Source organism: Bombina bombina, chromosome 1 (assembly GCF_027579735.1).
Source record: "Bombina bombina isolate aBomBom1 chromosome 1, aBomBom1.pri, whole genome shotgun sequence".
Lineage (NCBI taxonomy): Eukaryota > Metazoa > Chordata > Amphibia > Anura > Bombinatoridae > Bombina > Bombina bombina.
Genome location: NC_069499.1, coordinates 653,559,020 through 653,582,551, shown reverse-complemented (window position 1 = coordinate 653,582,551; position 23,532 = coordinate 653,559,020). Strand labels below are relative to the sequence as shown.

The 23,532-nt window shown below is 42.0% G+C and overlaps 1 protein-coding gene across 1 annotated transcript in view; it reads right to left on the bottom strand.

The window, feature by feature from the left end:
• Nucleotides 1–23,532, bottom strand: part of STAG2 (stromal antigen 2) — an 848,979-nt gene that overhangs the window by 549,287 nt on the left and 276,160 nt on the right. Inside the window, exon 7 of the mRNA XM_053699120.1 lies at nt 23,105–23,181. Within this exon, the coding sequence (XP_053555095.1) occupies nt 23,105–23,181 (77 nt within the window). The remainder of the gene's footprint in view (nt 1–23,104; nt 23,182–23,532) is intronic.

The following is a 23,532-nucleotide window of genomic DNA, read 5'->3' as shown; positions in this document are numbered from 1 at the left end:
TCAGTGTGAGCAGAGCCACAGAATGCAGAATTAAGCAGTACTAGTAACTGTAGTAACTGTTTTAGATGTGCTAAGGGAGGGACGGATTTTGGCGCAGAGCATAACAGGAAGGTGCTGAGTGTATTTAAATAAAAAAATACAAAAAAACAATTTATTCTTACCTGATACATTTATTTCTTATCCACAAATCATCTTAATTGCTGCTGGGAATATCACTCCTGACCAGTAAGAGGAGGCAAAGAGCACCAAAGCAAAAGCTGTTAAATACCACTCCCCCCCCCTACCTACAATCCCCAGTCATTTGACCAAAGGGAAAGGAGAAAGGAAGTAATCTAAGGTGCAGAGGTGCCTGAAGTTTAAAGAAAAGCAAACTGTCTGAAAAACAGGGCGGGCCAGGGACTCACCGTGTCAACAAAACATAATTTATGTAAGAACTTACCTGATAAATTCATTTCTTTCATATTGGCAAGAGTCCATGAGCTAGTGACACATGGGATATACAATCCTACCAGGAGGGGCAAAGTTTCCCAAACCTCAAAATGCCTATAAATACACCCCTCACCACACCCACAATTCAGTTTAACGAATAGCCAAGTAGTGGGGTGATAAAGAAAGGAGTAGAAAGCATCAACAAAGGAAATTTGGAAATAATTGTGCTTTATACAAAAAATCATAACCACCATAAAAAGGGTGGGCCTCATGGAAAGAAATGAATTTATCAGGTAAGTTCTTACATAAATTATGCTTTCTTTCATGTAATTGGCAAGAGGCCATGAGCTAGTGACATATGGGATATCAATACCCAAGATGTGGAGTCTTCCACTCAAGAGTCACTAGAGAGGGAGGGAATAAAACAAAAACAGCCATATTCCGCTGAGAAAATAATCCACAACCCAAAAATAAGTTTATTTTCACTTTTGAAAGAAAAAAACTTAAATCAAAAAGCAGAAGAATCAAACTGAAACAGCTGCCTGAAGAACTTTTCTACCAAAAACTGCTTCCGAAGAAGCAAATACATCAACGCAAAGAGGACCAAGTGGCTGCTTTGCAAATCTGATCGACTGAAGCTTCATTCTTAAAAGCCCATGAAGTGGAGACTGATCTAGAAGAATGAGCTGTAATTCTCTGAGGCGGGGTTTGACCCGACTCCAAATAAGCTTGATGAATCAAAAGTTTCAACCAAGAAGCCAAGGAAATAGCAGAAGCTTTCTGACCTTTCCTGGGACCAGAAAATAAAACAAATAGACTAGAAGTCTTCCTGAAAATTTTAGTAGCTTCCACATAATATTTCAAAGCTCTTACCACATTCAAAGAATGTAAGGATCTCTCCAGATAATTCTTAGGATTAGGACACAAGGAAGGGACAACAATTTCTCTACTAATGTTGTTAGAATTCACAACCTTAGGTAAAAATTCAAAAGAAGTCCGCAAAACTGCCTTATCCTAATGAAAAATCAGAAAAGGAGACTCACAAGAAAGAGCAGATAGCTCAGAAACTCTTCTAGCAGAAGAGATAGCCAAAAGGAACAACACTTTCCAAGAAAGTAGTTTAATGTCCAAAGAATGCATAGGTTCAAATGGAGGAGCCTGTAAAGCCCTCAGAACCAAATTAAGACTCCAAGGAGAAGAAATTGACTTAATGACAGGCTTAATACGAACTAAAGCCTGTATCAGGAAGTATAGCAATCTTTCTGTGAAATAAAACAGAAAGAGCGGAAATTTGTCCTTTCAAGGAACTTGCAGACAAACCCTTATCCAAACCATCCTGAAGAAACTGCAAAATTCTAGGAATTCTAAAAGAATGCCAGGAGAATTTATGAGAAGAACACCATGAAATGTAAGTCTTCCAAACTCTATAATAAATCTTTCTAGAGACAGATTCACGAGCTTGTAACATCGTATTAATTACTGAATCAGAGAAACCTCTATGACTTAGAACTAAGCGTTCAATTTCCACACCTTCAAATATAATGACTCGAGATCCTGATGGAAGAACGGACCTTGAGATAGTAGGTCCCGCCGTAACGGAAGTGGCCAAGGCGGGCAACTGGACATCCGAACCAGATCCGCATACCAAAACCTGTGTGGCCATGCTGGAGCCACCAGCAACACAAAAGACTGTTCCATGATGATTTTGCAAATCACTCTTGGAAGGAGAACTAGAGGCGGGAAGATGTAAGCAGGTTGATAACACCAAGGAAGTGTCAGCGCATCCACTGCTTCCGCCTTAACATCCCTGGACCTGGACAGGTATCTGGGAAGTTTCTTGTTTAGATGAGAGGCCATGAGATCTCTCTCTGGAAGCCCCCACATCTGAACAATCTGAGAAAATACATCTGGATGGAGAGACCACTCCCCTGGATGTAAAGTCTGGCGGCTGAGATAATCCGCCTCCCAATTGTCTACGCCTGGGATATGTACCGCAGAGATTAGACAGGAGCTGGATTCCGCCCAAGCAAGTATCCGAGATACTTCTTTCATAGCTTGGGGACTGAGTCCCACCCTGATGATTGACATAAGCCACAGTTGTGATATTGTCTGTCTGAAAAGAAATGAACGGTTCTCTCTTTAGCAGAGGCCAGAACTGAAGAGCCCTGAGAATTGCACGAAGTTCTAAAATATTTATTGGTAATCTTGCCTCTTGAGATTTCCAAACCCCTTGTGCTGTCAGAGACCCCCAAACAGCTCCCCAACCTGAAAGACTCGCATCTGTTGTGATCACAGTCCAGGTTGGGCGAACAAAAGAAGCCCCTTGAACCAAACGATGGTGATCTATCCACCATATCAGAGAGTGTCGTACATCGGGATTCAAGGATATTAATTGTGATATCTTTGTATAATCCCTGCACCATTGATTCAGCATACAAAGCTGTAGCTGCTGTCATGAGACCTAAAACTTCCATGCACATAGCCACTGAAGGGAATGACTGAGACTGAAGGTGCCGGCAGGCTGCAACCAATTTTAAACGTCTCATGTCTGTTAGAGACAGAGTCATGGACACTGAATCTATCTGGAAGCCTAAAAAGGTGACCCTTGTCTGAGGAATCAAGAAACTTTTTGGTAAATTGATCCTCCAACCATGTTTCTGAAGAAACAACACTAGTTGATTCGTGTGAGATTCTGCAGTATGTAAAGACTGAGCTAGTACCAAGATATTTTCCAAATAAGGAAACATTGCAATACCCTGTTCTCTTATTACAGATAGTAGGACACCCAGAACCTTTGAAAAGATTCTTGGAGCTGTTGCTAGGCCAAATGGAAGAGCAACAAATTGGTAATGCTTGTCTAGAAAAGAGAATCTCAGAAACTGATAGTGTTCTGGATGAATCGGAATATGAAGGTATGCATCCTGCAAGTCTATTGTGGACATATAATGTCCTTGCTGAACAAAAGGCAGAATAGTCCTTATAGTCACCATCTTGAAAGTTGGTACTCTTACATAACGATTCAAAATTTTCAGATCCAGAACTGGTCTGAACAAATTTTCTTTCTTTGGTACAATGAATAGGTTTGAATAAAACCCCAAACCTTGTTCCTGAGGAGGAACTGGCATGATTACCACTGAAGACTCCAGGTCTGAAACACACTTCAGAAAAGCCTGAGCTTTTAATGGATTTACAGGAATGTGTGAGAGAAAAAATCTTCTCACAGGAGGTCTTACTTTGAATCCTATTCGATACCCTTGAGAGACAATGCTCTGAATCCAATGATTTTGGACAGATTTTATCCAAAAATGCTTGAAAAACCTTAATCTGCCCCCTACCAGCTGAGCTGGAATGAGGGCCGCACCTTCATGCGGACTTAGGGGCAGACTTTGGTTTCTTAAATGGCTTGGATTTATTCCAATTTGAGGAAGGCTTCCAACTGGAAGCAGATTCCTTGGGAGGAGGATTGAGTTTTTGTTCCTTATTCTGACGGAAGGAACGAAAACGGTTAGAAGCCTTAGATTTACCCTTAGGTTTTTTATCCTGAGGCAAAAAAACTCCTTTTCCTCCAGTGATAGTTGAAATAATAGAATCCAACTGAGAACCAAATAAATTATTACCTTGGAAAGAAAGAGATAGTAATCTAGATTTAGATGTCATATCAGCATTCCAAGATTTAAGCCACAAAGCTCTTCTAGCTAATACAGCTAAAGACATGGATCTAACATCAATTTTGATAATATCAAAAATGGCATCACAAATAAAATGATTAGCATGTTGCAGTAAGTAAACAATGCTTGATATGTCAGAATCCAATTCATGTTGCGCTAAATTTTCCAACCAGAAAGTTGATGCAGCCGCAACATCACCCAAAGAAATAGCAGGTCTGAGAAGATGACCTGAATATAAATAGGCCTTCCTTAGATAAGATTCAAGCTTCCTATCTAAAGGATCCTTAAAGGAAGTGCTATCTTCCATAGGAATAGTGGTACGTTTAGCAAGAGTAGAAATAGCCCCATCAATTTTGGGGATCTTTTCCCAAAACTCTATAGATTTTGCTGGTAAAGGATACAATCTCTTAAACCTTGAAGAAGGAATAAAGGAAGTACCTGGCTTAGTCCATTCCCTAGAAATCATATCAGAAATAGCCTCAGGTATGGGAAAAACACCTGTCGAAACCACAGGAGGTTTAAAAACAGCATTTAAACGTTTATTAGACTGAACGTCAATAGGACTGGTTACCTCAATATCCAAAGTAATTAACACTTCTTTTAATAAAGAACGCATATACTCTATTTTAAATAAATATGTAGATTTGTCAGTGTCAATATCTGAGGAAAGATCTTCTGCTGAGGATCTATCTGAAACAGAAGAGGATGAATTATTATGTTGTTGGTCATTTGAAATTTCATCAGCTAAATGAGAAGTTTTAAAAGACCTTTTACGTTTATTAGAAGGTGGAAATGCAGACAAAGCCTTCATAATAGATTCAAAAACAAATTCTTTAAAATATACAGGTATATCATGCACATTAGAAGTTGAAGGAACTGCAACTGGCAATGTACTATTACTGATAGAAACACTATCTGCATGTAAAAGTTTATCATGACAACAATTACAAATGACATTCGGTGGAATCATTTCTACAATTTTACAACAAATGCACTTAGCTTTGGTAGAACCGATGTCAGGCAGCAATGTTCCAGCAGAAACTTCAGAGACAGGATCGGATTGGGACATCTTGCTCAATGTAAAAGAAAAAAACAACATATAAAGCAAAATGATCTATTTCCTTAAATGACAGTTTCAGGAATGGGAAAAAATGCAAAAGCATAGGCCTCTTGATAGAGAAGAAAGCAGGAGGCTAACATCAATGGGGTATTGAAATAATGAAAAAAAATTGGCGCCAAGTATGACGCACAACGTAACGTAAACTTTTTTGGCGCCAAAAATTACCGGAAATGACACACTTGCGTCACTAATGACGCCGCCGCGTGAAAGGTCTCGGCGTCACGTATGACGCCGGAAATTACGAAGTTGCGTCATAAACGTATTTTTTCACGCCAAAAAAGATTGCGCCAAAAATGACGCAATAAAGTCTAGCATTTGACGCACCCGCGGGCCTAACACCCGCAATTGCAAAAAGTAGTCAAATTGAAAAAAAGACTAAACCCCAGGTAAGAAATAAATTTCTTAAACAGTTTACATTCCCAAATATGAAACTGACAGTCTGCAGAAGGAAATACAGGAACCTGACTCATGGCAAATATAAGTACAATACATATATTTAGAACTTTATATAATTGCATAAAGTGCCAAACCATACCTGAGAGTGTCTTAAGTAATAAAAACATACTTACCCAAAGACACCCATCCACACATAGCAGATAGCCAAACCAGTACTAAAACAGTTATTAGTAGAGGTAATGGTAAATTGAGAGTATATCGTCAATCTGAAAAGGGAGGTAGGAGATGAATCTCTACGACCGATAACAGAGAACCTATGAAATAGAACCCCGTTAGGGAAATCATTGTATTAAAATAAGTGATACTCCCTTCACGTCCCTCTGACATTCGCTGTACTCTGAGAGGAATCGGGCTTCAACAATGCTGAGAAGCGCATATCAACATAGAAATCTTAGCACAAACTTACTTCACCACCTCCATAGGAGGCAAAGTTTGTAAAACTGAATTGTGGGTGTGGTGAGGGGTGTATTTATAGGCATTTTGAGGTTTGGGAAACTTTGCCCCTCCTGGTAGGATTGTATATCCCATATGTCACTAGCTCATGGACTCTTGCCAATTACATGACAGAAAGACATTTATCAGGTAAGCATGAAATATGTTTTCTTTCTAATGACGGATCATCTTAATTACTGTTGGGAACCAATACCCAAGCTAGAGAACAGGGATGATAAGGGAGGGACAGTTAACCTAAACATAAGGCACCACTGCTTGAAAAACCTTCTCCCAAAAGAAGTCTCTGCTGAAGCAAAAGTATCAAATTTGTAAAATTTAGAAAAAGTATGCAAAGATGATCAAGTCGCAGCCTTGCAAAGCTGAACTACAGAAGCTCCATTTTTTAAAAGCCCAGGAAGATGAAACGGCCCTCGTGGAATGAGCCGTGATTCTCTCAGGAGGCTGCTGACCAGCAGTCTAATATGCCAAGCGAATAACTCTCCTCAACCAAAAAGAAAGAGAAGTAGCAAAAGCTTTCTTACCCTTACGCTTCCCAGAAAAGACAACAAATAAAGAAGACTGGCGAAAATCCTTAATCGCCTGCAAATAATATTTCAATGCACGAACCACATCCAGTTTGTGCAACAAACGCTCCTTATGAGAAGAAGGATTAGGACACAAAGAAGGAACAACAATCTCTTGATTAATATTCTTATCAGAAACAACCTTGGGAAGAAAACCCAAGGCAGTACGCAGAACTACCTTATCAGACTGAAAAATAAGAAAAGGCGATTCATACTGTAAGGCTGAAAGCTCCGAAACTCTTCGAGCCGAAGCAATAGCCACCAGAAACAAAACCTTCTAAGATAACATCTTAATATCCAAAAAATGCATAGGTTCAAACGGAGCGTGTTGAATGACTCTAAGAACCAAATTAAGACTCTAAGAACCAAAGGTGGAGTAGTAGACTTAAACACAGGCCGAATTCTAACCAAGGCCTGACAAAAAAGAATGAACATCTGGCACATCCGCCAGGCACTTGTGCAATAAAATAGTTAAAGCAGAAATTTGACCCTTCAGGGTACTAGCAGATAAATCTTTCTCCAAACCCTACTGGAGAAAAGACAAAATCCTAGGAATCTTAACTCTACTCCACGAGTAGCCTTTGGATTCACACCAATACAAATATTTATGCCAAATCTTACAATAAATCTTCTTAGTCACAGACTTCCGAACCTGAATCATAGTCTCAATGACTGACTCAGAAAAACCAAGCGTTTAATCTCCAAGCAGTCAGCTTCAGAGAAACGAGATTTGGATGAAGGAAGGGACCCTGCAGAAGAAGGTCCTTCCTTAACGGCATCTCCACCAGATCTGCAAACTAGAATATGTGAGGCCAAGCAGAGCAATGAGAATCGAGCTGGAAAATACCTCTGGATAAAGTTCCCACTCCCCCAGATGAAAGGTCTGTCAGAAAATCTGCTTCCCAATTGTCCACCCCTGGAATGTGGATAGCAGACAGACAACAGTTGTGAATCTCTGCCCACCGAATAATCTTGGCTACCTCTGTCATGATCAAGGAACTCAGAGATCCTCCCTGATGATTGATGTAAGCCACTGACATTATGTTGTCCGACTGAAACATGATGAACTGGGTTGAAGCTAGCTGAGGCCAGGATAGAAGAGTATTGAAAACTGCTCTCAGTTCCAAAACATTAAGTGGAAGAACCGACTCCTCCCGAGTCCATAGACCCTGAGACTCTAATGAACCCCAGACAGCAGCCGAGCCCAGCAAACTGGCATACGTGGATACAATCACCCACGCAGGTCTGCGAAAGCAAGTTCCCTGAGACAACCACCATGGAAGAGAATCTCTGGACATCTAATCTAGAACAATCTTTGGAGATAGATCCGCATAATCCCCGTTCCACTGCCTGAGCAAGCATAACTGCAGAGGTCTGAGATGGTACCGAGCAAACTGACTAATGTCCATGACTGAAACCATCAGACCAATAACCTCCATGCACTGAGCCACTGACGGCCGAGGAAGGAACGCAAGAGCAAGACTGGTTTACAGATAACCTGGAGAGAAGAAACCTGTCTCTGGGAGGAAAATTCTTGAACTCCAGTTTTTAACACTGGGACACGATATCTACTAGGGATCCTGAACATCTCAAACCCAAACTTGATCGAAGAAAGAGGAGTCTGCCCCCCACAAGATCCATTCCCAGATCGGGGGCAGACCCTTCATGCTGATTTTGAGTCAGCAACAGGCTTCCTGGACTGCTTCCCCTTATTCCAAGATTGATTTGTCTTCCAAGATGGCTTGGACTGTTCCTGCTTGGAGGAAGAAGAGGAAGATTTACCAGAGAAGTTACGAAAGAAACAAAAATTACTCTACCGACCCTTCTGTTTATTTCTTTTATCCTGAGGAAGAGAATGCCCCTTCCCTCCCGTAAAATCAGAAATAATCTCAGCCAAACCCGGCCCAAACAAGGTCTTACCTTTGTAAGGAATAGACAAAAGCTAAGATTTAGAGGAGACATCTGCAGGCCAGGATTTTAACCATAACGCTCTGCAAGCTAAAATGGCAAAAACAGAAATTTTAGATCCCAACTTGATGACCTGTAGAGAAGCATCTGCAATTAAGGAATTAGCCAACTTCAAAGCCTTGATTTCTATCTTGAATTTCTTCAAGAGGAGTATCTTGCTGAATAGAACCAGACAATGCATCAAACCAATATGCTGCCACACTAGTAACCATAGCAATAAATGCAGCCGGTTGCCATTGATACCCCTGGTGAACATAAATCTTTTTAAACAAAGCGTCCAACTTCTTATCCATAGGATATTTAAAGGAACAGCTGTCCTCAATAGGAATAGTGGTCCTCTTGGTCAGAGTGGAAACAGCTCCCTCCACCTTAGGAGCCATCTGCCAAGATTCCTTAATAGAATCAGCAACAGGAAACATCTTCCTAAAAATTGGAGAAGGGGAAAAAGGAATCCCAGGCTTCTCCCATTCTCGTGCAATAATATCTGAAACACGATCTGGTATAGGAAAAACTTCAGAGGAAGGGACATCAAAAAACGTATTTAAGTTTACTAGATTTCTTAGGAATAGCCATGACTGATGCCTCAGAGTCATCCAAGGTAGTCAAAATCTCCTTCAGCAACAAACGGAGGTGCTCTAGCTTAAACCTAAAGGAAACAACATAAGGTTCACAACAAGGATTAACACTATCAGAATCTGAGATCTCCCCCTCAGATGCTACTGAAGTATCTTACTCCTGAGACTTATGAGAAGAAACACTAGACACAATTGCAACAGAATCAGAAACCTTATACTTCCTCTTGCGCTTCCCCTGCAACATAGGATAAGCAGACAAAAGCCTCAGATACTGCCGAGGATATATGGGTAGCCATATCCTGAAAGGAAAAACCAACCTGAGACAAAACACAGGGCACTGCAGAAGATTGGGACGTTTGAGGATAAAGTTACGGATTAGCGCGAACAGGAGACTCCTGAACAACATCCGCCCTAGACAATGAAGGCTCAGAATCAAAAAGTCTATCCTTGTAATGTAGTGTTCTCTCAATACAAGAGGAACAAAAAGGGATAGGAGGCTCAACATTAGTATTTAAACATAGAGAAGAAGCAAGTTTGCAGGGCCTCTTAGTCCATCTTATTCCAAATGAAAAAAACCTTAATCAATAAAAAATTCTAAGTTCAAAACAGAATTTTAATGAAACAAAAAATACGTTACGTCCCTTTAAATTTTAAAACTGTACAATAAATCTTGCAGCAACAATTTCTCATAAAATGAATGCAAAGAGACAAACTTTATAGTCCCTGAAATTCAGACAGAAACTTAAATATAAACAGAGCAGCAGTCCCACAAAAAAACAACAGGCAACCTCCACACCTCAGCAAGTTCTGCTGAGGTGTCTACCTAACCTCCTTCCTACCGGAAAACCAAGACAGAAAATGATCCGGACCCCCACAAAGCCGCACCGGACAGAACGATGAACAACCTCTGAGGAGCCATGCAACAGAGCTGCAACATCCAGGAACAACAGGAAACCGCTAAAAAGGGCGCCAAAAACGTCCTTGCTATCTCAGATATGCACGCCTATTGTGGGTGTTACCTAACAAACCTCCCGGTAGCCATTAATACACAAAGAAAAAACATCTACACCAAAGTGAAAACATAATAAAATGAGCCTCCAAACATCCCCAGTGCCTGGAAAACTGCCATACAATAAAACCGTTAACCTAGAAGGCTGATTGTATATTTAGACAGAATTAACTGTCAAAGTGTCAAATTCTCTTATACCAAAATAGGGAAAGAAATAGGCACTTACCTCAAAAACCTGTCTGGCAGCAGGACAGCTCACATGGTATGAGAGGGGACTTCCTACCTCACATGGACCTGTGGAAAAAAGAAAAGGCTTAGTAAACTTACTCAAACTTTCAACCAAGGGAAGCATGAAATTACTTGGGAGGCCCAGTGGGGATTATACCCCACAAGTTACCAAATGCTTAAAAGCCACCCCTTGCTCTACTGAAGAGACTGACATGGACTACGGCTAAACCCCAAAGAAAACCAGAGCAAACTTGCTCTGCTTAAAAAACAAAATTTATGCTTACCTGATAAATTTATTTCTCTTGTGGTGTATCCAGTCCACGGATTCATCCATTACTTGTGGGATATTCTCCTTCCCAACAGGAAGCTGCAAGAGGATCACCCACAGCAGAGCTGTCTATATAGCTCCTATATAGCTCCTCCCCTAACTGCCACCTCCCAGTCATTCGACCGAAGACAAGCAAGAGAAAGTAGTTTAAAAAATAAAAAACACCTAGCTTAAAATGACAGGGCGGGCCGAGGACTGGATACACCACAAGAGAAATAAATTTATCAGGTAAGCATAAATTTTGTTTTCTCTTGTAAGGTGTATCCAGTCCACGGATTCATCCATTACTTGTGGGATACCAATACCAAAGCTATAGGACACGGATGAAGGGAGGGACATGGCAGGCGCTTAAACGGAAGGCACCACTGCCTGTAAGACCTTTCTCCCAAAAATAGCCTCCGAAGAAGCAAAAGTATCAAATTTGTAGAATTTAGAAAAAGTATGAAGCGAAGACCAAGTCGCCGCCTTACAAATCTGTTCAACAGAAGCCTCAATTTTAAAAGCTCATGTGGAAGCCACCGCTCTAGTGGAATGAGCTGTAATTCTTTCAGGAGGCTGCTGGCCAGCAGTCTAATAAGCTAAGCGGATTATACTTCTTAACTTAAAAGAACGAGAAGTTGCTGAAGCCTTTTGGCCTTTCCTCTGTCCAGAGTAGACAACAAACAATGCAGATGTTTGACGAAAATCTTTAGTAGCTTGTAAATAAAACTTTAAAGCACAAACCAAGTCAAGATTGTGTAATAGACGTTCCTTCTTTGAAGAAGGATTAGGACACAGTGACGGAACAACAATCTCCTGATTGATATTCTTATTAGATACCACCTTAGGAAGAAACCCAGGTTTGGAACGCAAAACTACCTTATCTGCATGGAAGACCAGATAAGGGGAATCACACTGCAATGCATATAACTCTGAAACTCTTCGAGCCGAAGAGATAGCTACCAAAAACATAACTTTCCTAGATAAAAGCTTGATATCTATGGAATGCAGAGGTTCAAACGGAACCCCTTGAAGAACTTTCAGAACTAAATTTAAACTCAATGGTGGAGCAACAGGTTTAAACACAGGCTTGATTCTAACTAAAGCCTGACAGAACGACTGAACGTCTGGAAAATCCGCCAGACGCTTGTGCAAAAGAATAGACAGAGCAGAAACCTGTCCCTTTAAGGAACTAGCTGACAATCCCTTCTCCAATCCTTCTTGGAGAAAAGACAATAACCTGGGAATCCTGACTTTACTCCATGAGTAACCCTTGGATTCACACCAATGAAGATATTTACACCATATCTTATGATAGATTTTCCTGGTGACAGGCTTTTGAGCCTGAATTAAGGTATCAATACCGACTCAGAAAAACCACGCTTTGATAAAATCAAGCGTTTAATCTCCAAGCAGTCAGACGCAGAGAAATTAGATTTGGATGTTTGAAGGGACCTTGAAGTAGAAGGTCCTGCCTCAGCGTTAGAGTCCATAGTGGAAAGGATGACATGTCAACCAGATCTGCATACCAAGTCCTGCGTGGCCACGCAGGAGCTATCAAAATCACCGAAGCTCTCTCCTGCTTGATCTTGGCAATCAGCCGAGGGAACAGAGGAAACTGTGAAAACACATAAGCCAGGCTGAAGGACCAGGGCGCTGCTAGAGCATCTATCAGTGCTGCCTGGGGATCCCTTGACCTGGACCCGTAACAAGGAAGTTTGGTGTTCTGACGAGACGGCTTGAGATCCAGTTCTGGTTTGCCCCATAGTTGAATCAGCTGGGAAAATACCTCCGGATGGAGCTCCCACTCCTCCGGATGAAAAGTCTGCCAACTTAGAAAATCCGCCTCCCAGTTCTCTACTCCTGGGATATGGATAGCTGAGAGATGGCAAGAGTGAACCTCTGACCAATAGAATTATCTTTGAAACCTCCAACATTGCCAGGGGGCTCCTTGTTCCCCACTGATGGTTGATATAGGCTACAGTCGTGATGTTGTCCGACTGAAATCTGATGAACCTGACCGCAGCTAGCTGAGGCCAAGCCTGAAGAGCATTGAATATCGCTGTTAGTTCCAGAATGTTTATCGGAAGGAGTGCCTCCTCCTGAGTCCACGAGCCCTGAGCCTTCAGGGAGTTCCAGACTGCACCCCAGCCCAGAAGGCTGGCATCTGTCGTTACTATAGTCCAATCTGGCATGCGGAAGCTCATCCCCTTGGACAGATGGACCCGAGATAGCCACCAGAGAAGAGAATCCCTGGTTTCTTGATCCAGATTTAGTAGAGGGGACAAATCTGTGTAATCCCCATTCCACTGACTGAGCATGCAAAGTTGCAGCGGTCTGAGATGTAGGCGGGCAAACGGTACTATGTCCGTTGCCGCTACCATTAAACCGATTACTTCCATACACTGAGCCACTGAAGGACAAGAAGTGGAATAAAGAATACGGCAAGAGTCTAGAAGTTTTGACAATCTGGCCTTCGTTAGGTAAATCTTCATTTTTACCGAATCTATCAGAGTCCCTAGGAATGAAACTTTTGTTAGAGGTGATAGAGAAGTCTTTTCTTCAATCACCTTCCACCCATGGAACCTCAGAAATGCCAGAACACTGTCCGTGTGGGACCTGGCAATTTGAAAAGTCGACGCCTGTATCAGAATGTCGTCTAAGTAAGGGGCTACTGCTATACCCCGCGGCCTTAGGACCGCTAGAAGGGACCCTAGAACCTTTGTAAAGATTCTTGGTGCCGTGGCCAACCCAAAGGGAAGAGCCACAAACTGGTAGTGCCTGTCTAGAAAGGCAAACCTGAGAAAACGATGATGATCCTTGTGTATCGGGATGTGAAGGTAAGCATCCTTTAAGTCTACGGTAGTCATATATTGACCCTCCTGGATCATAGGAAGGATGGTTCGAATAGTCTCCATCTTGAAGGATGGAACTCTGAGAAATTTGTTTAAGATCTTGAGATCTAAGATTGGTCTGAATGTTCCCTCTTTTTTGGGAACTACAAACGGATTTGAATAGAAGCCCTGTCCCTGTTCCTCCTGCGGAACTGGGTGGATCACTCCCATAACTAGGAGGTCTTGAACACAATGTAAGAATGCCTCTCTCTTTATCTGGTTTGCAGATAAAAGTGAGAGATGAAATCTCCCTTTTGGGGGAGAGGTTTTGAATTCCAGAAGATAACCCTTGTACACAATTTCCAATGCCCAGGGATCCTGGACATCTCTTGTCCAAGCTTGGGCGAAGAGAGAGAGTCTGCCCCCTACTAGATCCGTTTCCGGATCGGGGGCTGCTCCTTCATGCTGTCTTAGAGGCAGCAGCAGGCTTTTTGGCCTGTTTCCCCTCGTTCCAAGCCTAGTTAGGTCTCCAGACCGGTTTAGACTGGGCAAAAGTTCCCTCTTGTTTTGTGTTAGAGGAAGTTGAAGCTGCGCCACTATTGAAGTTTCGAAAGGGACGAAAACTAGACTGTTTGGTCCTTAATTTGTTGGACCTGTCTTGAGGAAGGGCGTGACCTTTTCCTCCAGTGATGTCAGAAATGATCTCCTTCAGTCCAGGTCCGAATAGGGTCTGTCCTTTGAAGGGAATGTTGAGAAGTTTAGACTTTGAAGTCACGTCAGCTGACCAGGATTTAAGCCATAGCGCCCTATGCGCCTGAATAGCAAAACCTGAATTTTTAGCCGTTAGCTTGGTTAAATGAACAACGGTGTCAGAGACAAATAAATTGGCTAGCTTAAGAGCCTTAAGCTTGTCAATAATATCTTCCAAAGGGGTTTCAACCTGTAGAGCCTCCTCTAGAGACTCAAACCAGAAATCCGCAACAGCAGTGACTGGGGCAACGCATGCAAGAGGCTGGAGAATAAAACCTTGTTGAATAAAAATGTTCTTAAGGTAACCCTCTAATTTTTTATCCATTGGATCTAGAAAAGCACAACTGTCCTCGACAGGGATAGTGGTACTCTTAGCTAGAGTAGAAACTGCTCCCTCCACCTTAGGGACCGTCTGCCATAAGTCCTGTGTAGCGGCGTCTATAGGAAACATCTTTTTAAAAACAGGAGGGGGAGAGAACGGAACACCTGGTCTATCCCATTCCTTAGTAATAATTTCAGAAAACCTTTTAGGGATTGGAAAAACATCAGTGTAAGTAGGTACTGCATAGTATTTATCCAATCTACATAATTTCTCTGGGACTACAATAGTGTCACAGTTGTCCAGAGTTGCCAAGACCTCCCTGAGCAATACGCGGAGGTGCTCAAGCTTAAATTTAAATGTAGACATATCAGAATCAGGTTGAAGTATCTTCCCTGAATCAGAAAAATCACCTACAGATTGAAGCTCCCCTGCTTCAGCTTCAGTACATTGTGAGGGTGTATCAGACATAGCCACTAAAGCGTCAGAGAGCTCTGTATTTATTCTAGTCCCAGAGCTGTCTCGCTTTCCTTGCTATCCTGGCAGTTTAGATAATACCTCTGTAAGGGTATGATTCATAACTGCCGCCATGTCTTGCAAGGTATACGCAATGGGCGCGCTAGATGTACTTGGCGTCCCCTGAGCGGGATTTATAGGTTCTGACACGTGGGGAGAGTTAGGCATAACTTCCTCCTTGTCAATTTCTTCTGGTGATAAATTTTTTAAAGCCAGAATATGGTCTTTGTAATCTATAGTAAAATCAGTGCATTTGGTACACATTCTAAGAGGGGGTTCCACAATGGCTTCTAAACATAATGAACACCGAGTTTCCCCTATGTCAGACATGTTTAAACAGACTAGTAATGAGACCAGCAAGCTTGGAAAACACTTTAATAACTGTGAACAAGCAAAAAATAAAAACAGTACTGTGCCTTTAAGAGAAAAAAACAATCACAGAAACTGCAAAACAGTGAAAAAAGCAGTAAATTTTACGAAATTTTTACAGTGTGTATAATAAACTGAAATAGCATTGCACCCACTTGCAAATGGATGATTAACCCCTTAGTTTCAAAACAGGATCAAACTTTTTTTAAACAGTCACAACCAACTGCCACAGCTCTACTGTGGCCCTACCTGCCCATACAATGACTTTGGAAGGCACAAAAACCCTTTAGAGAGGTCCTATATGTTCAGGGGACTCCTTCAGGGAAGCTAGATGTCTCAAGCTGCAAAAACTACTGCGCAATTTAGGCGCGAAAACAGGCCCCTCCCAACCTGTACTCACAGTGAGAGGGCCTTAAAAAACTATCCCTAGCAAAATCTAGTCAGCCATGTAGAAAAACTGGCCCCCAGAATAAAGTTTTATCACCAATATGTAATAAACGTTTATATACCTCAAGAAAACGTTATATCTATTCATTAATGGGAGTAAAATAAAAAAACAGAATTTATGCTTACCTGATAAATTACTTTCTCCAACGGTGTGTCCGGTCCACGGCGTCATCCTTACTTGTGGGATATTCTCTTCCCCAACAGGAAATGGCAAAGAGCAAAGCAAAGCTGGTCATATGATCCCTCCTAGGCTCCGCCTACCCCAGTCATTCGACCGACGTACAGGAGGAAATATGCATAGGAGAAATCACATGATACCGTGGTGACTGTAGTTAGAGAAAATAATTCATCAGACCTGATTAAAAAAAAAAAAAAAAAACAAGGGCGGGCCGTGGACCGGACACACCGTTGGAGAAAGTAATTTATCAGGTAAGCATAAATTCTGTTTTCTCCAACATTGGTGTGTCCGGTCCACGGCGTCATCCTTACTTGTGGGAACCAATACCAAAGCTTTAGGACACGGATGAAGGGAGGGAGCAAATCAGGTCACCTAAATGGAAGGCACCACGGCTTGCAAAACCTTTCTCCCAAAAATAGCCTCCGAAGAAGCAAAAGTATCAAATTTGTAAAATTTGGCAAAAGTGTGCAGTGAAGACCAAGTCGCTGCCTTACATATCTGGTCAACAGAAGCCTCGTTCTTGAAGGCCCATGTGGAAGCCACAGCCCTAGTGGAGTGAGCTGTGATTCTTTCAGGAGGCTGCCGTCCGGCAGTCTCATAAGCCAATCGGATAATGCTTTTAAGCCAAAAAGAAAGAGAGGTAGAAGTTGCTTTTTGACCTCTCCTTTTACCAGAATAAACAACAAACAAAGAAGAAGTTTGTCTGAAATCTTTAGTGGCCTCTAAATAGAATTTTAGAGCACGGACTACGTCCAAATTGTGTAACAAACGTTCCTTCTTTGAAACTGGATTCGGACACAAAGAAGGTACAACTATCTCCTGGTTAATATTCTTGTTGGAAACAACTTTCGGAAGAAAACCAGGCTTAGTACGCAAAACCACCTTATCTGCATGGAACACCAGATAGGGCGGAGAACACTGCAGAGCAGATAACTCAGAAACTCTTCTAGCAGAAGAAATAGCAACCAAAAACAAAACTTTCCAAGATAATAACTTAATATCTACGGAATGTAAGGGTTCAAACGGAACCCCTTGAAGAACTGAAAGAACTAGATTAAGACTCCAGGGAGGAGTCAAAGGTCTGTAAACAGGCTTGATTCTAACCAGAGCCTGAACAAACGCTTGAACGTCTGGCACAGCTGCCAGCCTTTTGTGAAGTAAAACAGATAAAGCAGAGATCTGTCCCTTCAGAGAACTTGCAGATAATCCTTTCTCCAAACCTTCTTGTAGAAAGGATAGAATCTTAGGAATTTTTATCTTGTTCCATGGGAATCCTTTAGATTCACACCAACAGATATATTTTTTCCATATCTTATGGTACATTTTTCTAGTTACAGGCTTTCTAGCCTGAATCAGAGTATCTATTACAGAATCTGAAAACCCACGCTTTGATAAAATCAAGCGTTCAATCTCCAAGCAGTCAGTTGGAGGGAAACCAGATTCGGATGTTCGAATGGACCTTGAACAAGAAGGTCCTGTCTCAAAGGTAGCTTCCATGGTGGAGCCGATGACATATTCACCAGGTCTGCATACCAAGTCCTGCGTGGCCACGCAGGAGCTATCAAGATCACCGAAGCCCTCTCCTGGTTGATCCTGGGTACCAGCCTGGGAATGAGAGGAAACGGTGGGAATACATAAGCTAGGTTGAAGGTCCAAGGTGCTACTAGTGCATCTACTAGAGTCGCCTTGGGATCCCTGGATCTGGACCCGTAACAAGGAACCTTGAAGTTCTGACGAGAGGCCATCAGATCCATGTCTGGAATGCCCCATAATTGAGTTATTTGGGCAAAGATTTCCGGGTGGAGTTCCCACTCCCCCGGATGGAATGTCTGACGACTCAGAAAATCCACTTCCCAATTTTCCACTCCTGGGATGTGGATTGCAGACAAGTGGCAGGAGTGATCCTCCGCCCATTGAATTATCTTGGTCACTTCCTCCATCGCCAGGGAACTCCTTGTTCCCCCCCTGATGGTTGATATATGCAACTGTCGTCATGTTGTCTGATTGAAACCTTATGAATTTGGCCTTTGCTAGATGAGGCCAAGCTTTGAGAGCATTGAATATCGCTCTCAGTTCCAGAATGTTTATCGGGAGAAGAGATTCTTCCCGAGACCATAGACCCTGAGCTTTCAGGGGTTCCCAGACCGCGCCCCAGCCCACCAGACTGGCGTCGGTCGTGACAATGACCCACTCTGGTCTGCGGAAGCTCATTCCCTGTGACAGGTTGTCCAGGATTAGCCACCAACGGAGTGAATCTCTGGTCCTTTGATCTACTTGAATCGTCGGAGACAAGTCTGTATAATCCCCATTCCACTGTCTGAGCATGCACAGTTGTAATGGTCTTAGATGAATTCGTGCAAAAGGAACTATGTCCATTGCTGCAACCATCAATCCTATTACTTCCATGCACTGCGCTATGGAAGGACGAAGAACAGAATGAAGAACTTGACAAGAGCTTAGAAGTTTTGATTTTCTGACCTCTGTCAGAAAAATCCTCATTTCTAAGGAGTCTATTATTGTTCCCAAGAAGGGAACTCTTGTTGACGGGGAAAGAGAACTTTTTTCTATGTTCACTTTCCATCCGTGAGATCTGAGAAAGGCTAGGACGATGTCCGTATGAGCCTTTGCTTTTGACAGAGACGACGCTTGAATCAGGATGTCGTCCAAGTAAGGTACTACTGCAATGCCCCTTGGTCTTAGAACCGCTAGAAGGGACCCTAGTACCTTTGTGAAAATTCTCGGAGCAGTGGCTAATCCGAATGGAAGTGCCACAAACTGGTAATGCTTGTCCAGAAAAGCGAACCTTAGGAACTGATGATGTTCCTTGTGGATAGGAATATGTAGGTACGCATCCTTTAAATCCACCGTGGTCATAAATTGACCTTCCTGGATGGTAGGAAGGATCGTTCGAATGGTTTCCATTTTGAACGATGGAACCCTGAGAAATTTGTTTAGGATTTTGAGATGAATGTTCCCTCTTTTTTGGGAACTATGAACAGGTTGGAGTAAAACCCCATCCCTTGTTCTCCTATTGGAACTGGATGAATTACTCCCATCTTTAACAGGTCTTCTACACAATGTAAGAATGCCTGTCTTTTTATTTGGTTTGAAGATAATTGAGACCTGTGGAACCTTCCCCTTGGGGGTAGTTCCTTGAATTCCAGGAGATAATCTTGAGAAACTATTTCTAGTGCCCAAGGATCCTGAACATCTCTTGCCCAGGCCTGAGCAAAGAGAGAAAGTCTGCCCCCCACCAGATCCGGTCCCGGATCGGGGGCCATCCCTTCATGCTGTTTTGGTAGCAGTGGCAGGCTTCTTGGCCTGCTTACCCTTGTTCCAGCCTTGCATCGGTCTCCAGGCTGGTTTGGGTTGAGAAGTATTACCCTCTTGCTTAGAGGATGTAGAAGTAGAGGTTGGTCCGTTTCTGCGAAAGGGACGAAAATTAGGCTTATTTCTAGCCTTAAAAGACCTATCCTGAGGAAGGGCGTGGCCCTTTCCCCCGGTGATGTCTGAAATAATCTCTTTCAAATCAGGACCAAACAGTGTTTTGCCCTTGAAAGGGATGTTAAGCAATTTTGTCTTGGAAGACACATCCGCTGACCAAGACTTTAGCCAGAACGCTCTGCGCGCCACGATAGCAAACCCTGAATTTTTCGCCGCTAATCTAGCTAATTGCAAAGCGGCATCTAGAATAAAAGAGTTAGCCAATTTAAGTGCTTGAACTCTGTCCATAACCTCCTCATACGAAGATTCTTTATTGAGCGACTTTTCTAGTTCTTCGAACCAGAAACACGCTGCCGTAGTGACAGGAACAATGCATGAAATTGGTTGTAGAAGGTAACCTTGCTGAACAAACATCTTTTTAAGCAAACCCTCTAATTTTTTATCCATAGGATCTTTGAAAGCACAACTATCTTCTATGGGAATAGTAGTGTGTTTGTTTAAAGTAGAGACCGCCCCCTCGACCTTAGGGACTGTCTGCCATAAGTCCTTTCTGGGGTCGACTATAGGAAATAATTTCTTAAATATAGGGGGAGGAACAAAAGGTATGCCGGGCCTTTCCCATTCCTTATTTACTATGTCCGCCACCCGCTTGGGTATAGGAAAAACATCGGGGGGCACCGGAACCTCTAGGAACTTGTCCATCTTACATAATTTCTCTGGAATGACCAAATTGTCACAATCATCCAGAGTAGATAATACCTCCTTAAGCAGTGCGCGGAGATGTTCTAATTTAAATTTAAATGTTACAACATCAGGTTCAGCTTGTTGAGAAATTTTTCCTGAATCTGAAATTTCTCCCTCAGACAAAACCTCCCTCCTGGCCCCTTCAGATTGGTGTGAGGGTATGTCAGAAACGTTATCGTCAGCGTCCTCTTGCTCTTCAGTGTTTAAAACAGAGCAATCGCGCTTTCTTTGATAAGTAGGCATTTTAGATAAAATATTTGCAATAGAATTATCCATAACAGCCGTTAATTGTTGCATAGTAATAAGTATTGGCGCACTAGATGTACTAGGGGCCTCTTGTGTGGGCAAAACTGGTGTAGACACAGAAGGGGGTGATGCAGTACCATGCTTACTCCCCTCATCTGAAGAATCATCTTGGGCACTATTATTATCTGTGGCATCATTGTCCCTACTTTGTTTGGACACTATGTCACAATTATCACATATATTTAAATGGGGAGACACATTGGCTTTCAAACATATAGAACATCGCTTATCTGATGGTTCAGACATGTTAAACAGGCTTAAACTTGTCAACAAAGCACAAAAAACGTTTTAAAATAAAACCGTTACTGTCACTTTAAATTTTAAACTGAACACACTTTATTACTGAACATGCGAAAAAGCATGAAGCAATTGTTCAAAATTCACCAAAATTTCACCACAGTGTCTTAAAGCCTTAAAAGTATTGCACACCAAATTTGAAAGCTTTAACCCTTAAAATAACGGAACCGGAGCCGTTTTTACATTTAAACCCTATACAGTCCCAGGTATCTGCTTTGCTGAGACCCAACCAAGCCCAGGGGGGAATACGATACCAAATGACGCCTTCAATAAGCTTTTTCAGTGGTTCTTAGCTCCTCACACATGCATCTGCATGCCTTGCCTTCCAAAAACAACTGCGCATTAGTGGCGCGAAAATGAGGCTCTGCCTATGACTAGAGAAGGCCCCCATCTGAAAAAGGTGTCCATACAGTGCCTGCCGTTTTTTAACAACAATCCCCAAGATTATAATAACTATAAAGAGTTATAATCTGTCAAATATGCTTAGCAAAGTAATCGTTTTAGCCCAGAAAAATGTCTACCAGTTTTATAAGCCCTTATAAAGCCCTTTATTCTTTTGCTTAATCTAAGAAAATGGCTTACCGGTCCCCATAGGGAAAATGACAGCCTTCCAGCATTACAAAGTCTTGTTAGAAATGTGGCCAGTCATACCTCAGGCAGAAAAAGTCTGCCAACTGCTTCCCCCAACTGAAGTTACTTCATCTCAACAGTCCTGTGTGGAAACAGCAATCGATTTTAGTAACGTTTGCTAAAATCATCTTCCTCTTACAAACAGAAATCTTCTTCTCTTTTCTGTTTCAGAGTAAATAGTACATACCAGCACTATTTTAAAATAACAAACACTTGATTGAAGAATAAAAACGACATTTAAACACCAAAAAACTCTTAGCCATCTCCGTGGAGATGTTGCCTGTGCAACGGCAAAGAGAATGACTGGGGTAGGCGGAGCCTAGGAGGGATCATATGACCAGCTTTGCTGGGCTCTTTGCCATTTCCTGTTGGGGAAGAGAATATCCCACAAGTAAGGATGACGCCGTGGACCGGACACACCTATGTTGGAGAAATATTACCCTTTACAGCAAGCATGATACCAGTCATTATTAAATCACTGTAATCAGGCTTACCTTAAATAAATCCGGTATTTTCTAGCTTATCATCTCTCTAGAAAAACTTAAAACTGAACATACCTCAGAGCAGGAGAACCTGCACGCTATTCTCCCAGCTGAAGTTACCCATCTCTTCAGTTATGTGTGAGAACAGCAATGGATCTTAGTTACAAACCGCTAAGATCATCAAAAACCACAGGCAGACTCTTCTTCAACTTTCTGCCTGAGGCTAAAATAGTACAACTCCCGTACCATTTGAAAATAATAAACTTTTGATTGAAGATAAACTACATTAATGCACCACATCTCTCTAGCTACTTCCCTTGTCGAGAGCTGCAAGAGAATGACTGGGAGGTGGCAGTTAGGGGAGGAGCTATATAGACAGCTCTGCTGTGGGTGATCCTCTTGCAGCTTCCTGTTGGGAAGGAGAATATCCCACAAGTAATGGATGAATCCGTGGACTGGATACACCTTACAAGAGAAAACAAACTCTTGATTGAAGACTCCGACACCTAACTTTACCCCTCCTTGCAACTGATACAAGCAAAGAGAATGACTGGGGATTGTGGGTAGGGGAAGTGGTATTTAACAGCTTTTGCTGTGGTGCTCTTTGCCTCTTTCTGCTGGTGTGATATTCCCAACAGTAATTAAGATGATCCGTGGACTCACCGTGTCATTAGAAAGAAAGGGGGCTTTTTGAAAACAAAACCCCTGAACAAAATATTCTACACAAGTCATTTCTCTTTAGGAAATATATATTTGCAATAAGAATGTTCCTTTAAAGCAGGGATGGGGAACCTTGGCCCTCCACATGTTTCAAAACTACATTTCCCATGATGCTCAACTGGACTTCAGAGTGCCTAAGCATCATGTGTAATGTAGTTCTTAAACATCAGAAGGGCCAAGGATCCTAATCCCTGCTTTAAAGCAACAAGTAAAATAGTACTATTTCCCTATTTTTCAATCCTCAAAATACATTTTCAAACAAAGTTGTTAAAAAGCTTAAATAAGGCAATACCTCATCAAACTCTTCTGTCATTCTTCTAATAATTTCAGAATTTTGCATATGACGGAACATATCTCCAGTGACAACACCTAAGAAAGAAGAGAATAGAATAACAAACTATAAAAACATAAAAAATATCTATTATTTTTTTAACTAAATTATTAAAGTTGATTGATGAAACTGAGAGGTTTCCCCGCTAAGAAACGTGTTGCATATAAGGATCCCTATGTTGGAAGATTCTGCATATTAGTGTATGGTTGTAATACATTTTGTGCCAGTTTACAAGTGGTACGCTAATAGAAACCTTCGCGTGGAAAGTGGTATATCGCAGCTGTTTGTGAGATTGCCTGAGAGCAAGTGAAGTTAGCGTTCGTCGGGGTAGAGCATCCTTAGAGCTCTGGTTAACTGTTTCGCAAAACAAAAAAAGTGTCACAAAACAC